Below are 23,785 nucleotides of genomic sequence, written 5' to 3'. Positions count from 1 at the left end.
CATGTCTTAAAGCAGGCGGTAATTTAAACTGCTCTTGGTAGATTGCGCTGGTCATTACGGAAGTGATCTGGCTGCGTCTGTGTTTTTCAGTGTGCGCACTGTCAGTAAATCATATGCAGAATTTTTCCCTCCCATCGGCGCTTTAACGCTAATTTGCCCTGTTTAGTAATTCTGGCCCTTAAAATATGTTATTATACATTATACTACTTTTTGAGCAAAAAAATTAAATTACTTAAACTGTCATAAATCTGAATGCTCTGGAGCAGACTGGTTTCTTTTTTTTTTTTAAATGCACCTGACAGATTATTACTGTCCAAGTGAATAATGTAAAAAAATAAAGTAAACTTAAAAAAGTTATATAAGTTTAAGTTTATTATAAAAAAATGCAAAAAACACAATTTTTTAATTTTAAATGAAATAGATATTTTCCAAACCATGTTTTACTCCAAACCTGCGTGAGAATCAAAGCAGGTTGTGTTACAAATTTGAGGTTAATATCTTAAAAATGAGCTCTCATTAAGTTTTTGATTGAGCGCAGTACCAAATGTTTCCACTTGATTAAACTATATACTTTCCATGTGTGTGTGTTCACATTGCAAGTTTCATACCATTCAGACGAAGTAAAAAAAATTTTAACATGCTTCTTTTTAACATGGCTATTAAAGTGGCAACTACAATTTTTCTTAAAAATGTCTCCAACAAAAGACAAAACATCTTGAAATTTGAATGTGATCCAGTGGAGAGGCTGTCATAGACCCCCTTAAGGTAGGAAATAAGAAACAGTTATTAGCCAGCAAGATTTGCAAGCCAGTGGCCCATCCGCACCTCACCCCCAAACTACCTTGTAATAGCAGGTCTTGGCATAGATCTGGTAGTTTCCGTCCATAGTCAGCAGTGAGCCATAGTTAGAGCCTCTCTGTGTGTGGAGAGATAAATAAGACATGACCAGCTTTACTCAAACTGTAGGAAACTATTGGAAATGACAGGGTGTGTGTGTTTCCCCTCACCAACGACATGGTGAGTTTGCTGCAGGCTCTGCGCAGCACCTTATCCATGTTACTCATCTGGATATCCTCCCAGTCCACACGCCACAGCTGAGCGGTCAACTCATTCTCCAGCTTCAGCTTCCTGACGCCGCCGAGTGACGGACAGAGAAAGAGACAGAGAGAGAAAGAAAGGAGTCAAAATAAGCAGAGGAGAGGGACAATGAGAGATGGGAAAACTGGGAAAAACATCAGATGATAAAATGTAATAAATGAGAAGGAGAACAACATTTATTTGGCATAAATGTAAAATAATACAAATCAATATGTGCATCACTGTCTGCACCGGCATGGAGTGTATTGAATTTAGGTAACAATATAATGCTCAATAATCAGTATCGGTAAAAACCTTTCAAGTGGAACATGTACAGATGAAGTGTGTTTAAACTATTTCAGTTTGTCAGAATGTTACAATAAATCCTTTTTTTAAACAAATCATTTTTTTTGGTATAAACCAAATCCTTATGCACAGGAAAGAAACTTATTTTGTCAAGACATTTCATAGACAATTGATTAAAACATATATCATTTTCTATATAGGAAATGTGGACAGTGCAGTTGGATGTTTTGCCATTTGAAAGTGAGCAACAGTAGAATTGTAGAATGACACATTGGAGAATCTGGTATTCATCAAAAAAAAAGGCAGATGAAATCACAAAAACAGAAGATCATAAATCGCAACATATGACAGTATAAAGCAGGGCTCTCCAGTCCAGCCTGATGTCAAAGGAAAAAATAACTATTTTACAAGATGACAATTACGCATGAAGTCCAGCCATAACATACACTTGAGATTAGTGTAAAAATACCACTTAGCCACAAATTCGCCAAAATGTAAAATAGTTACAAATTGCCATGAGACCGTATTGTTCAACCTTAATGTGAGTGAGAGCTATTTCAAAGGATGAAATAATCTAGTTGATTGATATACCATCTGTGTCTTTGGATTATGCTTCAGGATGTCAATAACGCACTGTTGCTGTTTTCATTGTCAGTCACTACCATATGTCCTAGGAATCATAATTAAATCTCTTGATATCCTGCATCAATGAATATTATTCTCTTTCTGTTGGTCACTTCAACAAGCAAAATTTGCATAGCTGGCCACGGCCCGAATATTTGGGTATAAATCGTTCATAACACACTCATAACTTCAGTCATTTGTGGTGCTTTGTATAGGGACCCCTAGTGTTGGAACTCTGACACAACGTCGACGTGACCGACTGAAAGGGAACGTCTTGGTTACGTATGGTAACCCTTGTTTGTTTACTGGCATTGCTGACCTCTTCATCATTTTCTGTTAGCCCATCAGATAGAATTGGGTAAAACGAGAAAAAAAAAAATCTAAAATGACTTTTAATATTTTAGCTATTTCAGGTGAAAGCTAAATGGGGCTCTCCATCTGTTATAATAAATCATAATGTGTGAGTAATTTTTTATAACTGAGCAATTTATATGACTCCAACATATGCAAATGAAAACTCTGAAAGTATCGTACTAAATGTAGAAATGTGTGTAACGCTATAAAAATATTTAATATTTTTAAATATTAAATGAAATGTTAAAATAGCTCTTATAATCTCATCCAAGTATTATGAAAAATAAGTGCAATTAAGTAAGGAATAATTAACCGTAGTATAAGCGGAATAATTGACTCCGGTCGTTGAATTATTAGAAAATGAATGCACATGAAAACGAAAGCCTCAATGAATTAATTATTTTCATTATTTCCCTGAAAATAGTTGCACACCTTAGAACGTTCGTCAGCAAATCAGATTCAAGCATTCAACGGCCCGTAGTATAAATAAAAATTGAATTTTTTTTGTAATATATATATTATTTTTGGATTTTAATGTGATTTTTTTAAATAAAGCACAACCATCTTTGGCTGCAAATCTTGGCTTGAACTTAATAGAAGTCATATGCATTTCATTGTCACTGGATACATGGTCACATATGGTATAAAGTGATGAAGTCATGGACTGAGTTGCTATAACTTTCTCTGTCGTGGTTTGGCAGTAAGTTCCCTAATTAAACATCAGGAACAGATAGAGAAGAAAGAAAGATAGACAGAGAGATATAATATCAGATCCAGATCGCCCAAAGCTCAATATTTGCACACCTGACATGTAGTGTTACATCATGTCTACACTGCAGGCCAGTGACGTGACACAATGAGAACGCTCATGTTATAATCAATAGAGCTTGATTAAAGTGCTCTAGTTTTGTCACGTCTCGTCGCCCGCTCTCAGTTTAGACATTGTGTTTTTCTGCATGGGTTTCAACTGACCTGTATATGAAGACTGTGACCGTTACGATGATGATAAAAATGAAGCACACCACTATGGAAATCATCTGGTGCATGGTGACCGTCTCTGAGGAACAAAACCAAGAACACAATCTCCACACATCTGAATTTCATTAGACTTCACACAGACAGCAGTAAGACCTGCTGAAATCATTTCATACATATTATTTTATTCTGACCCCTTCTCTTTCTTTCTCTGCCACAGATGTCAGTGTTTGAAATCCGCTTTAAAGAGAACTTTATGAAACTGACAAAAACCCAAATGCACGATGAGAGCAATGCAAGCCAATATTTTATGACAAAAGACTGGATTTATTCAGATGGGTCATTAATACTAAATATGTTTCCAAGTTTTCATCATGCATGGTCTTACACTTATAAAGAAGATGATATTAGTATTTTTAACACAATATCCCTAATGTAAGATACTGTTCAATAGGTTGGGGTCAGTACGCTTTTTTTTTAAGATTAATACTTGAATTAAACAAGAGAAAATTAAACTGATCAAGTGACAGTAAAGCCATATGTAACAATTTATATTGTTGTATATTGTTGTTATACTGATTTTTGAATTTTCTATTCATCAAAAAAAAAAAAAAAAAAAATAGAAATCCTGAAAGAATATCACAAAATACAAAGGAGCACAACTCTTTTGAACATTCATATGAAAATGTTTCTTGAGCAGCAAATGAGCAAAATTGAATGATTTCTGAAGGATCATGTGACACTGAAGACTGGAGTAATGATGCTCAAATTCAGCTTTTCATCACAGGAATAAATTACATTTTAAAATATATTCACATGGAAAACAGCTCTTTAAAATCGTAATAATATTTCACAATATTACTGTTTTTTGTTGTATTTTTGGTCAATTAAAGGCAACCTTGGTACGCATACAATACTTGTTTTAAAAACATTTAAAATATTACCAACCCCAAATGTTTAAACTCCAGTGTATATTTTAATTTGAATCAGTAGTGACTAACTACTTAAATAAAACTGGCAATTTATTAAGAAATATTGTAATATTATACAGTATTAGATTTGATGAATTCTGTGATGTTTTGTGCTGCCAGTTGGTTTCCTTCCATCTTTAATAAAATTTACTTAGAAATTTACTTCAAGCAATGGTTTACTTTGCCTCTTAATTTCTCTCCTGTTCAATTTCTTAACACTGTATAAATAATCAAGCTCTAATCAGCTAAGCTGATGTGTCTGAGCTTTAACAGAGCATATTTCAGTCTGTCTGGTGTACAGAAAGACCTGTGAAAATCTGTTCAAATTAAGCTGCAGTTAAAAATGTTGCTGCACAACAGCAATAACCCATTTAAGATATGTCTTTTCTTAATCTTGCTCCTGAGTGGGCTTTTTAAGGATCATTTACAGGTGACAAGTTTTTCACACGCTCTCACAACAATGATGACCTGCTGTGTGCTATTTTTTGGATCTGTTATTAACTTAAATTTAATTAAGTAACATTACAGAACTACATTAAAACAACATGAAACATGCCTTGATTTAATTATCACGTTAATCATTAACTCAAAGTGTTTTATTCTGCTTACACACACATTTTTGCATCTATTAACTCATCACTACAATCTTAATTTCAGAAGGTACTGATCCTACTTTGAAATATTACAGTACACTCACTTATAATGAGAAACATTATTCAACACGTTATACTTCTATATATGGTGCATGCAAATGTATACATAATGTATTCTGAAAAATACTCATAAGTGAAGAATATTGTACAGTCAGCCAGTCAAATATATCTCAATAGTATTAAAATAAACAAATGAAATGGCTGACTATATAATGCTTTGATTATTGCATGGCTACTTATAAATGCAAGGACATGAAATATTGATTTGAGTGTAATTTATTTTATTATGTGGGATACATTTGGGAACATGATTTTGGCTGAGTATAGTGGAGTCTGGTGTCTTTTCATTCAGGTCTATTATTACATGAGTTATATAGGGCTGCACTCACTTGCCAGGCAGGCAGGTTTGTCGTTTTTGAAGCCACACAGTGGGATATCTGGAGGCGGACTTCCCTTCAGCCAGTGCACCTTCATCCCTGGCTCTGGAATCATCCGCTTCTGACTGCCATTATACAGGGACACAATCTAGGACATACAGCCATCATTTCAGCAGTGGTGAGATGGGTTTAGCCAGTAATGTATTTTAAATGTGAAGAGGTGTATGATCAGATGAAGGCATCTGTACCTGATAAACTCCAGTATTGGTGTCGGTCATGTCCCATAGAGCAAAGTCAATCTCCCGATCGCCATTCTCATCCAGCTGAACGAGTCCGGTAACCCCTTTCAAGATTAGAAAACAAACATTAGATGAGAGGTATAAAAGTTGGTCTGTCAGGCTGTGCAATGCATTTTGAGCTGTTCAGGAGGAAACACGCAGATGATGAATGTAAACAATGCTGATTACGATGATTACATTCAGGGGAAAGCTTGCACATGCGTCATGATACTCACTAAAATGGCAGAACTCAGGGAGAAGAACTGTGGAATAAATTATAAATTGCACACAAAAAGTATTCTCGTAGCTTCGCAAAATTGAAGTTGAGCCACTGATGTCTTGGTAAGTTTCTGGGACTGGGAACATTGCAGTTGTGTTGCTGTCTATGCAGGGTCAGAGAGCTCTCAGATTTCATCAACCGGAGATGAACGAAGGTCTTATGGGTTTATAACGACATGAGGGTGAGTAATTAATGACATAATTTTAATTTTGGGGCAAATATCTACATATTAAAATATACTTCTGAATGTACTGACAAGCATTTATGGTAAACTAAAATATACTGTAAAGTCACTTCAGGTGAAACTTCCATTTCTTGTATTTAAATAAATTTGTAATTACACAGTTGTAATAATGAAATTGTAAATTAGTACATTTGAAATATATTAACTTTAAATGTAATATCAAATAACACACTACGATTAAAATAAAACATTTTACATGTGTTAGTCAACACATCAAAATAAGTGTACTTCTTTAAAGCACCACAAAAGATTATTAAGGGGTCATATGATGCGATTAAAATTTTTTCTTTCTCTTTGGAGTGTTACAAGCTCTTGGTGCATAAAGAAGATCTGTAAAGTTGCAAAGACTAAAGTCTCAAACCAAAGGAGAGATTCTTTATAAAGGTTAAGACTTGTCCATACCCTCCTAAAACGCCTCGTTTAAACACGCCCCCACATGTCTATGTCACGATGTGGGAAGGTTTGCATAACACCACCCAAATGTTCACACAAAGAAAGAAGGCGTAACCTTTGATTCTTGCTGTTGCCGCTGGCGCCATGTCATGGAGACGCTGTTTCATTGAGAAAGCGAAACTACTATGTTTGGTCTTCCAAAGGTGGACACAACTAGAAATCAGTGGTTAAGTTGTATTTACAACACTGTTCCACAGTAGTTCAACCCAAATATTCAGAATTGTGCAGCGCATTTTATGGAGGACTATTTTCTGATCCTGGGAGAGAAGACTACAATGCTGGCTGTTCTGACTCACAGACTGCAAGTACGTTTACATATGTAAAGGATTTGCCACTGATGACTCAAACGTGAGTTTTGACGGTTCGTACAGAAACTAGAAAATGAAATTCCAGGACCTTCAAGGACTTTTCAAGCACTACTCACAATATCTTCATAATCTTTCAAATTCTAATAAATAAACTAATAAAACAAAATGGTACAAATAAAGTGCAGCACATGCAAAGCATGCAATGTCTGTGGCAACTTGAAAAGACACTATGGCAAAGTTATCGCTTTCCTTATTCAAAGTGATTTTTTAATGAATATATGATTGATCTGAAGAGTAAAAGCTTCATCATTCACTTGGAAAATTATGAGCTATATCATGCTTGTAGACACTAGGGGTGTGACAATACATTCAGCTCACGAGATGAGACAAAATACAGATACTTGGTTCACTAGAATGAGACAATATTTTAATACTATTTTTAAGAAATTTTCAATGACAAAATATTTGGCTTTTAATCACAAAAAAGCAAAACAATGTAGTTGTATTTTGAAACATTTAACTAATCTAGAGCCGTAACTAATGATTATCTTGTAAATCAAGTTATCTACTGATTATTTTTGACAACTGAGTAATCTGATATTTTTTAGTAATAAAAATAGACCTAAGTGAAAAACAGGCTTTATATTGACTACATTTATATATATTTTAATGTTATTTTTTGGTAATAATATTTGAAATAGTTTAAAAACAGGGTTTTTATTTGGTTTTTTTAAACATCACTGTTGAAATATGTAATATGACTATAAATAATATGAACATAACCTACTAAGTACATTATGTATTATAACAAATACCTGCAGAGGGTGCCAATGGCCTGGCATTGTTTCACTTTACAGCGTGATTCAACGATGTTTAAATCCACGTAATTTTAATATTTAGCCACATGCAAACTCAGAGCGAGGGTTTGGACTTTTATTTTGAAATGGCGATGTACAACAAATCACATATGGCTTAATATAAATATGTTGATGTATTCTCCTGTGTTTGCATAGTTTTATAAATTATTTACGTTATAAATCTAGAGAGATAATACACACTATTTTCCCAGATGAACCTTAAGCAGCCCAAACTCACAGGATATTTGCAGAAGCGAGAGTTTGTGTCCCGAGCGGCTGAGATGGAGACGCGCTCCAAGCTTGTAAATGATAACAGTGCAACACAAAGTGCCTCAGGCTTGATGAAATGAAACCTAAACAAACAGCACGTGTAATAAATAACCGAACAATATGATGCAAGCACTATCAAAGGTTTTACCATAAAATCAACTTTTTACTGATATCGCGAGACCGCTTTTCACCTTCAGGAGTGATATCATGAGATCTCGTGCGCTGCTAAAAGCCAGGAGAAACGCCTCTGTATTTATATCAGATGCGCTGTTTTTTTATCGAAAACAAAAATTAACACTAATTTTATATATACTGCCTTTTAAACATTCAAGTACTTTTCAAGAACCTTTTCATAAATATGGACATTTTCAAGGGTTTTCCAGGACTTAAATTATAAAAATTCAAATTCAAGTACTTCAAGCACTTTAAGCACCTTGTACAAACACTGGTTTTGAACAGTGTAGAGCAGAGGTTCTTAATTCCAGTCCTCGTGCCCCCCTGCTCTGCACATTTTGTATGTTTTTCTTATGGCTTCAGACATTTGTTCTATTTGAATGTAAGTGCCCATCACAGGATATTCCACCATGATTCCAGTTCGAAGCAAACTTATATGTTCCATTCAAAGTGCATTGAAGTGTGCGAGATGTGAATTTAAATTGTATTTAGTCGCAAATAAGCAGAGCCGATGCTCATCAGGTGTGGGTAATCACGACACAGTGATGGAGTACTCGAGTCCGACTCGAGTCACTATTCTTTGGACTCGAGTCCGACTCGAGACTCCATTCTCTGGACTCGTGACTCGACTTGGACTCGCGGACTGATGACTCGTACTTGGACTCAGACTCGAGGATATATAAAATCGGACTTGAGCATTCATCACGTTGTTTTTGACTAAATATGTTATAAAAAATTGTTATAATATAAGGTGTTACACTTTTCCTGTTTCGTGCCCAAGACCGGCCGGGATCTATTTTTTTCCCTCACAGACACTGCTACTGCTAGCTCTCTTTGCTTGACAACACGCTCACTGACGTCACTCACTTTACGCTCGTGCATGATTTGCAGGCTAAATGTTCAAATTTGGAAAATGCAGAAAGATGTGCCCTGGATCGTGAACTTCACCTACATGAATTTTGCATCTAATGCTGGAAAGAGCAGCGCTGAATGTTGTGTGTGTAATCGCACAATTGAGGAAAAGACTGGGACAACTTCAAACTTTAACAAACACCTGTCACGGATGCACCCAGAAAAGTAAGTAAAATGCTTTCCATTAGCTAACGTTAGCTTTTTAAAAAAAATATTATTGACTAATGCATATATGATAATAAACAGAAGAAGCTAGGGTTGGGCGATGTTTGACAATTTGGCATCAGACGTCGACGATGTCTAATGTCTGGTTCAGATTACACAATTTTTTTGTCTGTTGATAACTTACTAGTCACTGTGTCAGATCAGATTACATGATTTTTTTTGTCTGTTGTGTTTCAATAGTCACTGTGTCTGATGCTTTTAAAATGCAACATGAAAATGCAGCATGATTGAACATGCAATTTGTAAATTTTCTACGTTAGTTCTCAATCACAAGTTCACAACAATGGAAGTAAACACATGCTTTTGATGGCATCGTAAAGTTGCAAAGTGTGTTGCAAAGTGTATATGTCAAATCAGTAAATAAACTCCCTTTGCAATCGTGACAGTGGTGTCATTTTTGTTTAATGTAGAACCTCTTTAATACATTTTATCAGTTCTTTGAAGGTCCCAGAGTGGAGACATGTAGGCACTGGGAGCTCGAGACTCGACTCAGACTCGAATACGTGGGACTCGAGACTCGACTCGGACTCGAACACTGGGGACTCGAGACTCGACTCGGACTCGAACACTGGGGACTCGAGACTCGACTCAGACTCGAACACTGGGGACTCGAGACTCGACTCGGACTCGAACACTGGGGACTCGAGACTCGACTCAGACTCGAATACGGGGGACTCGAGACTCGACTCGGACTCGAACACTGGGGACTCGAGATTCGACTCGGACTCGAACACTGGGGACTCGAGACTCGACTCAGACTCGAATACGGGGGACTCGAGACTCGACTCGGACTCGAACACTGGGGACTCGAGACTCGACTCGGACTCGAACACTGGGGACTCGAGACTCGACTCGGACTCGAACACTGGGGACTCGAGACTCGACTCAGACTCGAATATGGGGGACTCGAGACTCGACTCGGACTCGAACACTGGGGACTCGAGACTCGACTCAGACTCGAACACTGGGAGCTCTAGACTCAACTCAGACTCGAACACTGGGGACTCGAGACTCGACTCAGACTCGAACACTGGGAGCTCTAGACTCAACTCAGACTCGAACACTGGGAGCTCTAGACTCAACTCAGACTCGAACACTGGGAACTCGAGACTCAGACTCACTCGAGACTCGACTCGGACTCGAACACTGGGGACTCGACTCGATCTCTAAGACTCCGAACACTGGGGACTCGAGACTCGACTCGGACTCGAACACTGGGGGAGACTCGAGACTCGACTGGGACTCGGACTCGACTCAGACTCGCACTGGGGACTCGAGACTCGACTCAGACTCGAACACTGGGGACTCGAGACTCGACTCGGACTCGAACACTGGGGACTCGAGACTCGACTCGGACTCGAACACTGGGGACTCGACTCGGACTCGACTGGGGGAGACTCGACTCAGGCCCCTCGAACACACTCGAGGGGACTCGAATACGAGACTCGACTCGGACTCGAACACTGGGGACTCGAGACTCGACTCGGACTTGAACACTGGGGACTCGAGACTCGACTCGGACTCGAACACTGGGGACTCGAGACTCGACTCGGACTCGTACACTGGGGACTCGAGACTCGACTCGGACTCGACAGTTGGTGACTCGACTACAACACTGTCACGACACAGCTGCAAATTAGTTTAAGACATGCTTTTTTGGGACATTAATACATTTTAATACTCTCCTCCCATAAATTTTGCGTCTGAAAGGGAAACTCCAAGAAATTAATATTCAATAAAGTCAGGCGCAAAAATAACAGTCTCCATGCCTTTTCAGCGCTAATTCTTCACTGTGTCTTTAGTAAATCCTATTTAAACCCAAAAGAAGGTTTGTGCTAGAGCAAGCTGGCCCATAGTCATGAAAGTGTACTCCACATACACTTACTGTAAGTGGCCTTTTATTTCATTAATATTATATTTTTGTATTTTGTATTGCATGTTTTTTTTTTTATATCATTTTAAGCATACAGTCAATACAATTAAGCACACCACATTTTCACAAGTGTTGTATTGAGCATTTGGTCTAATCTGCACTGGCACATCATTAATCATTCATCATGTAGCAGTTTAAATATCATTGATGGATGAACACAAGGCTAACGCAGGCAGCAGCAGATGCACAGCACCTGTAGGAAAAAAAAAGTCTTGGCCAGACCACACGGGGGAAACGAGGCTAAAAGATAATCACACCTCATTTATCCAGTAGATTTTCCCATCATTGATGCAGTAAGCACTGAGCAAGCACACTACACTTCTTGCCAGCAATGTGACTCTTTGCCGGCACTCAGCATTAATGCCCACAACCTGACTGCAGTTTTCCGATGCCTGGCACTGAGCCTAGAACACCTGAGTTCTGCTAACCCATGCAGAGACATTCAATAGGCTGTGATTTAACAAGCCATGGACAGTTTCTCATAGCTTATTTTCCACAGTACAAAAAAACAACAACTAACAAATGGCTTAAAACTTTGATGGTAGTGTTCTAACTTTTTTGACCTTGTTTTAGAGCATTAGATTATAAAGGCTTATTTCCACCACAAAATAAAAATATGAAAAAAGTTAACTGTGCTTTTTATCTCACAATTTTGACTTTTTTCCTTTTTTGCGAGTTTACATCTCAAAATTACTAGTTTACATCTCACGATTAATTATGACTATTTTTCTCAAATTTTTAAACACCTGACCAGACTGCATTCACATGCAGAGAAAAAAAAAAGTCGGAACTGTGAGATGTAATCTCAGAATTCGGTGAAAAAAAATCAGAACTGCAGGATGTAAGCTGAAGGAAAAAGTCAGAATTGTGAGATGCAATCTTAGAACTCTGTGAAAAAAGTCAGAATTGCAGGATGTAAACACAGAATTCAATGAAAAAGTTGGAATTGTAAACTGAGAATTCAGAGAAAAATTCAAAACTGTGATACATAAACAAAGAATTCTGAATAAGAAAGTCAGAATTGTGAGATGTTAACTTAGAATTCTGAAGAAAAATATCAGTATTGTGAGATTTTAGTCACATAACAGAAAAAGGCAGCTTTATTCATTAGATCTAGAGGTCTTTTCGGGTGGAATGTTTTTCTCCTCAGAAATGCAGATTAGAAGTGCGTGTGTGTGAGTTTAAAATAAACTGGCCACTGAATGTTCTTTGATGTGTTTGGTCCATCTGCTGTGGTCTACCACCTCAACACAGATCTGCTGTCCTGCACCGTATCTGACACTCAAGACACTTTATGTCACCACAGCATGCTGATTCAATAAAATCCCTAAATATAGCACGAGCCATGCAAAACTCACCACCACAATGCCAGGGCTTTCTGTGGTTGCCAGGATGGTGTTATGTGATTTATAGCTCTAGGTTAGAGGTTTTCAACTAGAACCCCTCAGCAATCTTGCAAGGTGGTCGCAAGATGACTTAAAATCATTTTAAAATTGTATTAAAATAATCAAAGTCAATTAAAAAATGTAAAATAAAATACGCACACAAACAACATGGGATGATATTTCTCAGTATGCTGAAAATACACTGAAAATTACCTCTCACTTGGACGGTTTTTATTTTCACTGCAATGTAGAGATCTGTACAGACTGATTTTGCCCTGCTGCAAGTTTCATTCCTCATGCACTACATTGAGTACCTTGAGTAGGTATCCTTGCATATAATGAATCTGTTCTAATGCATGCATTTGAAGTAATAAACCACTCAAACATAAAAATTCTGTTATTTACTGACCCTCGTGTTGTAGACTGTCAAGATTCACAGAACAAAAATGCTTCATTAAATGAAAATTCTCCCATAATTCAAATTAAATGTGACCTATGGTGCAGGTTTGGCATCATTATGTTTCAAAACAATCAAGAACCTATGGCATTTGAGGTTTCTGATGATCTAGTAAGCACTGAAGCTGATTTGGAAGAAAGACCTATGTTAAAAGTATTTTAAAAATACAGCATTTTTGGAACAACATGAGAATGAGTAAATAAAAACTACATTTCATTTTTGGATGAACTATCAGGTACAGAGGCACGTTCAAAATAACTGAATTTGTGGTGGAACTTGGCTGATTCACAACAGTCTGATTCTAGTTATAAGAGTCTTTAGAGAATTGCTATTCCTGAAATCCTTAACCCATGTCACGTTCCCCAGGTATACTTTCTAATTTCCATGTCAAAATGGTGTGAGCGGGTTTGAATGCTTGATGACTGCATGTATTTTGTCAAGCTGCAGACTCTTTCAACCCTTGGAGTCCAGTGAGTATCGCTTTCAGTGTCAGCGGAATGGAGAATGATTTTTACTGCCTCGGTGTGTTGATACTGATCAATACTGCTCACCATGGGAAGCGAGACAGAGACAGACTGCAATGGCGATGAGCAAGACATGTTAATGGAGTAGAAATAATAACGGAGTGATGCGGAAAACACAATAAATCGGCCAAGACTGCGATGAGAAATCAATGCTGAATAAAGAGACTCAAAGACAGTGTTGTGTCTAGAGAGACTCTATTAAAAAAGATGTCATGAATGCACATCTTTCTCAACAGTAATGGTGATTTGGGCCCCCATGGTCCCAGCGGAGAGCCAGGTTCAGCTAGCAGCATAGAGTTTCATCCCTGTCACGGCCCCGTACGGTTTCCATTTGAGCCTCACTAATAGGCTGCCAATATGGTGTGTGTGTGCATGCATGTATGTGTGTTAAGTGGGGGTACGTGCATGTGTGCATGCTCAGGAGTGTTTGTCTCTCCGATCGAGGACATAGTTCCCTCCCTCCTCAATATCTGAGCCGGAGTGTACCTGTTTTTGCAGCATCAAATTGAATGAATAAGGAAAGTGGTTACTGGAGCCTGCAATAGCGTGTACTCTTTGAAACAGCCCCTTTAGTTAGATTGATTTCAGAGGAAAACATATTTTTATGAGGTTGCATCTATGTAATTAGACATCAGCGTTAGCCATAAATTGACAGACCCCCTCTTGCATGAAGCGACAGGAGAAAAAAGCAACACTGCCGAGACTGCCATGGCTTTCTTCCTTTAATTTCAGCTCTAATTAGCTTGGTATTTACAAATAACAGCAGTGAAGTAAGAGGGAAATGACATGCAGGACTTGCTGTTTCTAAAAAAACAAGGAGCTTACTTTCAGAAAAAAGAGCACAAGCTAAATGAATGAATGTAAATGTTCATTCATTTAAAAAGGAAAACTTGTATACATTTTGAATGCAGTGTAAAATAAAAGTATCTGATGAATGTAAGATTATAGTAAAAAATAGCAATGCTAAATTAAATGCATGATCATTTAAAATGGATGCGTAAAAAATATGGTTATTAAAATTTTAATTAGGAAGTACAACAAAATTTTTATTTTTATCATTATCACGATTTCTGCTTCTCTTTACTGATTAAGCATAATCATCTGCAGTAATTTCTGCTGGTTATTTATCCTGAAAACATTTCATTTTCATTTGACATTTTCATGATCTTGAACTGGTAACAAGCCTTCATAAGCTTTTATACTTGCGGTTGCCAAGAGTTGTCAAGAGTTTCAATCCCACATTCAGAGCTTTTTATCTTAAATGGATACATATTCTGCCAAGTGTTTTAATGGCCAAACTGGCAACTATGTGTATGTGCTCTTTCTGCTTTGAGAAAAAAGCACTGATGATCTGAAAATATCAACTAACATGTCGACCGGAGTTTTGTGATCTCTATCGAGATATTCTGCACAAATGAGCGTGTCATACAACCAGCCTGTGTTCCTACTCATACTGCAAACCATTTACAACAGAAAAACCAAATGTTTCCTTTTATGAAATGTTTTTAATAGAATGTTCTCTTGGTAAGCAAAAACACAGCATATGTGTGCAAGGTTAAACAAGTGGGACTATGTGGTGTGAATGTCCACTAAAAATCCTACTACCACTGGACACAAGAACTTCATAATGCCACCAGAGGGATTGCGGAATGAATCATGAGGAGAGGCTTACAGAACATTCAGATGGTTTGCTTGGGTGTGGGAATGGACAGAGTGGGGTCTTCTCATATCAAGACATATAAAAAGCATGAACATTAATAACTCAAAAACTAAATCTATATTCTTTCCACCCTGACCAAAATATATCCTGTTCACATGATCTGCATGATGGGAAATGCACCTCGAAACACAAGTGAAGGTTGCTAGGCAGCAATAAAAAAAGTGAAAATCATGAAAGCAATAATTACTTAGGATTCATACACATCCATTAATAACAGGCTGTTCTTCCAAATGGGTCAAAGTTGAAAGAGTTTAAATTTAGTGTTGCAACACTGGACCTGTAAGCAACATACAGTAGTGCTGTTTGATGATTTGCACCATAGAGTTTACAGGGCCTGTTTTAATTTTTCTGGGTTTAATTTGTCTGGTTTTAATAGTTTTATTAAATTATAATAAATAAAAGGATTTCTAATACATTTTTCAAAAATGTATGAAAGTTTAAATTAGTGCTGTCAAATGATTAATTGTGATTAATCGCATCCAAAATAAAAGTTTTTGTTTACATAATATATGTGTGTGTGCTGTGTATATTTATTATGTATATATAAATACAAACGCATGCATGCATATATTTAAGAAAAATATGTTATGTTTATATATTAAATACATTTTTTATATAATATAAAATATAATATAAATACATAAATTTATATTCATGTAAATATTTTCAAAATATATACTGAATGGGTGTGTATTTATATATACAAAATAAATAAACACGGTACACATAAATATATTATGTACACAAAAACTTTTATTTTGAATGCGATTAATCGTGATTAATCATTTGAGAGCACTAGTTTAAAGATAAAAGTGCCATATAATTTGTATTTAATTATTATAATTTTTTTTAATTTCTGTGTTGTTTGTTGTTCTGGAATGTGCGTTTTATCATTTTATACTAATTTATTATCATAAATGATGGTAATAAAAGGAATTTATAAAATATTAACAATTTAATATTTTTTTTAAATGAACTGAATTTTAAAAAAAAAATTGGCAAACAAATGGTCAACTTTCAAATCAAATTTAAACATGGATGAAAAAAGATGATATGTGTGTAATATTCCTCAAAAAAAAAAAAAAAACTATTGAAGTTGTTCTTATTGTTAACTGCAATTTATTTCTGTCATAATTTCTTCAAGTTAAAGCAAACTTTTGTTTTATTCATCCAAATTGTGTGACATTCCTTGACATCCCCCATTATACAATAAATTCCATTCTGTAATTCCATCTGCATTTTCCACATCGCTGAAATCATAGTGACCTGAGTTTAATACACTGAGGAACATTGACAGAGATTATGTGAAAAGGTCTTCACAGATGGATCAACTTCAAACTAGTGAGAAAGATGCATTCAATATATTTTTCTTACTTTGTAACCAAAGCAACTTACAGAAACATTGAGTCTGTACTGGGTATCCAATACAAAGCAAGAGCTCAGACAAGGTCAGAATTGATGGTTGGCGGTTGGTCTGTAAGAATGAGCAGACAGAAAGATTTTAGATCTCAATTGTTTAAGAGCAAATGAATTTGAGTCCTCAGTCAATATCAAGTGGATTTGATTGCCTGTTATAAGAACTTCACAGCACGACTGCTCTCACACTGTCGATAGCATTTGCCAGCTTGCGAACAAACTCTGTCAATAACGTTCCTTGCTGAGTCAAATATAGTAGTTTTATATAGAGAACAACGGCTCGGAGTTTAGTGGCTTCTGCCACTCCTAGATTGAATTATAAATAAAGATGGTGCCCTTTTTGTGTGTAACTGTTATCAATGGTGATTTTCAGAAAGGTCTGAAAGCTTCTACTATGAGATACGTGTCACAGTAAGCCAATATTAACTTAACTGTATTATCCTGTACTTGTACTGACTGAAAATGAATAAACTGCGTGTGTACTATAGATTCATCATTTAGTTTTCTCTCTTATTTTTTTATTAATATATATAACAAAAATCCTACAATATTTCTTAAATTGAACTAAAGATGATTCGGACATTGTCCAAGCTACTATAACACTGAATGCAGTTTTGTTACGCTGCGCAGTTGTAAAAGGATACCATTGATCAAATGAGGAACTAAATAGTGGGTTTTGAGGAGTCTGCTTTATGTTCCCTAGTTTGTCTTTCTCTCTCTGTGCGGTCTGATTTCTTTTCAGAGGGGAATAGATTTCCTTTTTCAGCTTCTCACACAGAACAGGAGTTTTGAGCGGCCCAGAGGTGCTCAAGGCAGGTCTGGTGCTCAGGTCGATAAGGACAGCATAGCCACTGAATGGGCTGTATTTACTGCTGAATGCAGCTGATTAGCCAGAGACTTGAGCACAACCTGGAGCAAAACCAACAGAGTGAATACAAGAACGAGAATGAAAAGCGGACAGCTGGTACTGTAGATGGTCACAATATTACATAATAAAAGCTCATGGTTTGATACAAATATTGGAGATGTATCTTCCTTGTGTGTACCTGCCCTGTCTGAACTTACCCTTGCTCTTGTGCAATTATTAAAGATCATAGAACTTATTGTCTTCATCGTCGTGGTGCCTCACTTTACACACCATAGCCATGACAGTAAATGGGTCATATATTGAAAGCAATCATTAACTGCTAAATCTTTTGAGATAAAAAAAACATTATACAGAACTTAAATCTTCCTCCCCAGTATAGAAATTAGGGCTGTCAAATCAATTAATCACAATTAATCGCAATAAACGTTTGTTTCCATATATGTGTGTGTACTGTATATATCTAAATAGAAATACACATACATGTATATATTGAAGATTTAAGATTTCTGACTTTTCTGAATTTCCATAAACACTCAAGTTTGCGTATAGAAGATACTCAGTGAGGTCACAGTGAGGTAATCGAAGTTGGACAGGTACTATTATTTTAAAACACTAGGATCTAATGATAAGAATAAAACTTGGGAAACTCAGCCAAACATTGTGCTGTTCCTGGCAATGCAAACCAGCCTGGACCCAACAGCAAATCTTCTCTTTTCTAATGTGAAGATAGATAGATAAATGGTTTAGCCATGTAAATTCTTATGTATCAAGGTAAATTCTCAATTCTCACATTGACATACAGGAATTTGTGTGACTACTAATATTCTACATCCTTTCATTGTTCTATATGTGAGAGAATTCAAAATGGAAAATCAGTGAACTTTATTGACAAAGTTGCTTTATATGTGAACAGGTAGAAAAGGAACATTGAAAATCAACCTGATTAACTCTTTCCCCACCATTGACAAGATTTTCCATCATTAATGACACAACGCTTCACAGCCACTGACAAGTTATTCTGTCAATCCGTGTTTTCACTGTTATATGTAGGGGGTGCCTTTACAGATCTTCTGAAATAGTACAGCATCTCCAGATCCAAAGATAAATGAAGAAGAAGATTAAATCAGAAGGGGTGGATAGAGGGCCTGTCCCAATACCTATACTTGTGGTCCTGGACACTTGAGAGCACAAACTTGACGGGAAAGGAAATAGGAAGGACAAGAATCTCCCAGGTCTGAAAAATGGCAAAATTCAGTGCCCTTAATGCATACTAAATCCACACTGTATCTCTAATACCGCTTTGGAGCAGTATTTGAGGCTAAGCATATCACATCTTGCATCTTATTCAGGAACTCACATGCCCCAAAATCGCAAGATACTGAGAAAAACATCATTTAATTAGATATCACATACCATTTGTGTAAAATGTGAAGTGTTGCACATTTTATTGTTGCAGAGATGAGTATGTTTTGTTGTGTATTGTTTTTGTGAGAAAAACTGTGTATGTGTCAAAGAAGAAGAGGTGTTTTATGGAGGTGGTACTGATGGACTCAGACTCCCTGATAATTCATGTTTTGATTATTGTTCTGAACATATCAATTTTGTTGATGAATAATTTTCATCAATACTTGTCAACATTTTTTCACCGATGAAAACGAGATGATAACAAAATAAAAACTTGATTTGAATGACAAAAACTATGACAAAAATCTATTGACATTTTTGTCAACAAATAAAAATGAGACAAGAATGTTAAGGATAGACAAATTTGGAAGATATCCAGTCAGAATGAATGTAATGTCAAAGCAGGTAAAAATGTGTTTTGCATGTTTTGCATGTCTCAACCTTAATATCTTTCATATTAACAGTTAATGGATGTTAGAGAAATGCTTCATTGAAATGCTTTAAACTGTAACTAAACCCGTCAGATTTTAGTCAACTAAATCTACTGTAGTTCAAAATGAAAACTTCTTCTGAATCTGATATGAATGCAAGAAGTCTTTGACAACGCAATTTTCTTTTAGCTTTTTGTTTAAATATTTTTTTTTTTTTTTTTTTTTTTAGATGGAACTTACTGAAGTGTTGATAAAAAAAGAATTAATGATGCCATGAAGCATAAGCAACAGGTAATGTAAAGCATATTCATATGTGCATAGATGCACACAAAAAAGAAAGGGTCAGTGGAAAAATAACAGAGGGGTCTGTTCCTGTGTGAAAAATCCCTGCTCATGGGAAGCATGGGTCCATCTGGGGAAGTGACATCGCACCAGCCTCAGCCTGGAGTGGTGAGATGGAGGGATGTGGGTTTCAACATGAACACCAAATGGTGCTAATTTATGAAGAAATCTGAGAGAGGCCAGGGAGTAGGGTTACATGGATTACAACACTGGGAAGATGATCTCTTTGACTTCAGCAAACCCATGATGTAGGAAAGGAAAGCTGAGAAGTCACTCCAAAGGGATGCTGAGAATGGAAGATATTACAATGCAAAGTGGACATGTTTATGAGCTTGGACTTAAAAAGGAAAACGGTTTTCTTCCATATGAATTGCAGAGCACTGTGGGAAACTGTGGGAGAGTAGCTGCACTGTGGTTTCCTGTGCAAAAATATGAAGCCTAACCCTAAAATCAGAGTAAAGTTCCAGTTTACAAATTTGAAATTACATTACTAAGTGGCAAGTAGGGTTACTGTAGTTAAGTACAACCAAAACCATAAAAAATAAATTAAATACATAAAAATTAAATGTAAACTGAAATAAAATAAAATCTAAAAACGTATTAATTCAACCAGTTCCCAAGGAAATATTTCTCGTTTTCATTTAGGTTAACTTTAAGTCCTAAAATAACTAAAACTGAAAAATAAATAAATAAATAAAAGCTATATCAATGTAATAAAAATAATAAAAAATGACACGTAACATTACTAAAACATTAACATAAATTAAAATAAAAACAGAAAATATAAAAATAAAAACTAATTTAAACTATTAAAATTGGCAATTTTTAAATGAATTTGCCAATTGCTTTTGTAGTCCTAATAAAATGTATATATTTTTTTCAGTAATAAATGGATACACCAATATGCACAAAACATTGTCAAAACAAGATACAATTACTAAATAAGGGGTGTAACAGTACACATATCTCTCATTATATTTCACTTTGCCTGTTAGTGATGTCTTAATTATTTAATGTATGTTTAAATAAATCTGTTATGATACAAGTATTTTTACAAAAATAGAAATTTCATAATTTAAAATGTAATTTAAAATCTGCATTATGTGCAATTTACAGGTTTGATTAATATATTTAAAAATAAATAGTGGGTTATAAAAAAGTTTGGGCTCTGTTCTTAACTTAAAGTAATGTAAAAGGGCACCCTATAGATTAGAGCATAAGCGGAGGTAGATTTTTAAAATAAATTTGAGTTAGAATTGAATTTATTTAAAGTAAGAGTAATTTGTTCAGTAAACCACTGTATAATAAAAAGCTATTTTATGTTTCCCCCTGCTGTACCAAAACCATACTGAACCATCATGTTTACATGTGTCCTGTTACACCCCTACTAAATTACGTTGCTTTGTTTTCAGAAAAATAAACTTATCTCAAAGAGAAAATTTCTTTAAAGCATTTTTTTTTCTTTAAAAACCAATATAAAAGTTTTTGTCTTCTAATTTTAAGCTTAAACTTGTAAAAATACATCTTGTAAGATTTGTCTGAAAACAAGTTGATAACTGAATGGTGGCCAATATTACATATATGTTCAAGAAAAATAAATAAAACGTGAAATGCCTTTACTTCTGAGTTTTACAACAAATCAATTCAGTACATTGTAATGTAGGTTATGTAACACAGATAGCTCATTTATCACTTCTTTCATTGCTTTTGAAAGAATAACAATTACTTTGACCAATACAATACAAACTTTATATTAAGTGCTTATGTGCAGACACCTCTCTAGTCCAATTAAGCGCAAAACACATTCAGATAATGAAAAATGCACCTTATTAAAAAGAAAACATCAAATGAAATGAAGAGAATGAAAGGTTTAGTATGCTAGAGAATGAACTGTACTGGGTAAAAAAGTGAGCTTCATGCATAAAGCATCCAGGCTGAATGTGCTGTGTAGCTAAACACTAGCATATGCTGCATGAAGGCCTGTGCCAGCACTAAGTGTACCACAAACCCACGTGACTCAGCACAATATTCAGATCATATTACCACACTGCAGCGCTTACGCTTCAACGAGCATGCGTATCAACCAACTTTTATGACTCATTGCAATTACTTCTTGATTAGCACACCATCAACATATCCAGGCGAGCTATTTTTAAAAGTATAACTGTAATCGGTTTACAATTGACACTAAAGCTCTGCTCCAAAATGACTGATCTGCTTCCGTACACAACATTTAAAGACATGACAGTCATAACACTTTGTAAATAATTACAAATGAAAAACAAACCCACTTATGTCTACAGTTTAAGTCTTTTATGCTTACCAAGGCTGTATTTATTTGATAAAAAAAATACAGAAAAAAATAATTAATAATAAATATTATGATAATTGTTTTCTAAGTAAATATATTCTGAATTGTAATTTATTCCTGTGATGCAAAGTTGAATTTTTAGCATCATCCTGTCTTCAGTGTCACATGATCCTTCAGAAATCATTCTAACTTGCTGATTTGCTGCTTAAGAAACATTTATTATTATTATTATTATTATTATTATTATTAATAAAGTTTAACATTTTTTATAGAAACTGATGCATTTTTTGAGGACTCTTTGATGAATAGAAAGTTTGAAAGAACAGCATTTATATGAAATAGAAATATTTTGACACATTATAAATACATCTACGGTCATGCTTGATCAATTTAATGTGTTCTTGCTGAATAAAATGATTCATATTTTTTTTTTTTTAAAAGTACCGACCCTTTTAATAGTAGTGTACATGTACAGAGGAGACTGAGCTCAGAGAAACAAGAGAAATCAAGATGTTGGACAAGAGAAATATGGGCTATCATTTACATATTATCATTTACATACTTTAGTATTAAATATTAATTATACTTTGAATTTATAAGTATATTAGGAGAGTAGCTGCTTATAGGCAGTAGCCCTTGAAACATTTTTTTCAAATCCTGTCCACAAAATATATTATTGCTTAAGAAATAAAATAAAAGTTTCTCAATACTGAACATCTTCAAAAAAATCTATTACAAACACAAACACTTGAAAGTGGTTTAAGGGGTCTTTAAATATATGTGAAGAACCCTAAAACGGACTGCAAATTGTCATCTGTAAAGCATCTCAGTTCCCTCCGTTCAGTGTTTCCCACTGAATCTCAATCCCATCATCTCTCAGCCTCTCTCTGCTGAAGTGTCTCCTCCATCGCTGCTTTGACAGGATTTAGTCCACATCTTCTCGCATGGAAACGAATGCTGATCTGAGGGCCACAGATCCTCAAAAGAATCTCATCAGTGACCTCCTGCCCTCTGACCTGAGCTCAGGTCACAAGTAGCACAGTGGATTTACGACCTGGATCTCGTGGGTAATAATGTAAGGTCAGAGGGGACAGCGAGAATGCGCGGCGGAAAGCACTTAAAGTAATGGAAGTGAATGCCGCTTCAGTGTTATCATTCCTCCCTATGGGAACTCTGTCGCACAGCCATTAATGTGACTATTAGATAAGTGTGCTGTGCACTGATGCATTTATTAAAAGCTCTGCACTGCTGCCTATTAACTATAGTGTAAAATAACTGTGCAAGCTCGAGGAAATCAAATTGTCACTGACATTAAACACAAGGCATCGGACTTGGTGTTCTTGTAGGTTAAACATCAACAAATCAAGACAGAATTATTAATGTTATGCATTTAGCAGATGCCTTCTTATCCAAGCAACAGTATATTTTTACTACACGGTCCATCTCCCTGGAGTCATCTGGGGTTAAGGGCCTCGCTAATGTATAAGCCCTGCTGGGGTTTGAACCAACAGCCTTCCAGCCACGATCATTAACCACCAAACGACAGTCAGATAGGAGTATAAATGTACACTTTTGTCTTAATAAATGACAAATATGCATCATTAAAGCACAGAGAAGGATGCATTCAACCGAGCAAAAGTGACTGATTTTAGATCA

General features: G+C 35.8%; 1 protein-coding gene across 1 annotated transcript in view; it reads right to left on the bottom strand.

Annotated features, from left to right (window-relative positions):
- LOC109085447 (atrial natriuretic peptide receptor 1-like) overlaps positions 1–23,785 on the bottom strand; it is a 1,054,061-nt gene that overhangs the window by 1,014,744 nt on the left and 15,532 nt on the right. Inside the window, exons 5-9 of the mRNA XM_042745442.1 lie at positions 5,586–5,680; positions 5,350–5,485; positions 3,334–3,418; positions 1,008–1,128; positions 842–916 (exon numbers count right to left, since the gene is read on the bottom strand). Of these exons, the coding sequence (XP_042601376.1) occupies positions 842–916; positions 1,008–1,128; positions 3,334–3,418; positions 5,350–5,485; positions 5,586–5,680 (512 nt within the window). The remainder of the gene's footprint in view (positions 1–841; positions 917–1,007; positions 1,129–3,333; positions 3,419–5,349; positions 5,486–5,585; positions 5,681–23,785) is intronic.

This window comes from Cyprinus carpio, chromosome B19, assembly GCF_018340385.1.
Source record: "Cyprinus carpio isolate SPL01 chromosome B19, ASM1834038v1, whole genome shotgun sequence".
Taxonomy (NCBI): domain Eukaryota; kingdom Metazoa; phylum Chordata; class Actinopteri; order Cypriniformes; family Cyprinidae; genus Cyprinus; species Cyprinus carpio.
Note: the sequence above shows the minus strand (reverse complement) of the source record. Positions and strands in the feature narration are given on the sequence as shown.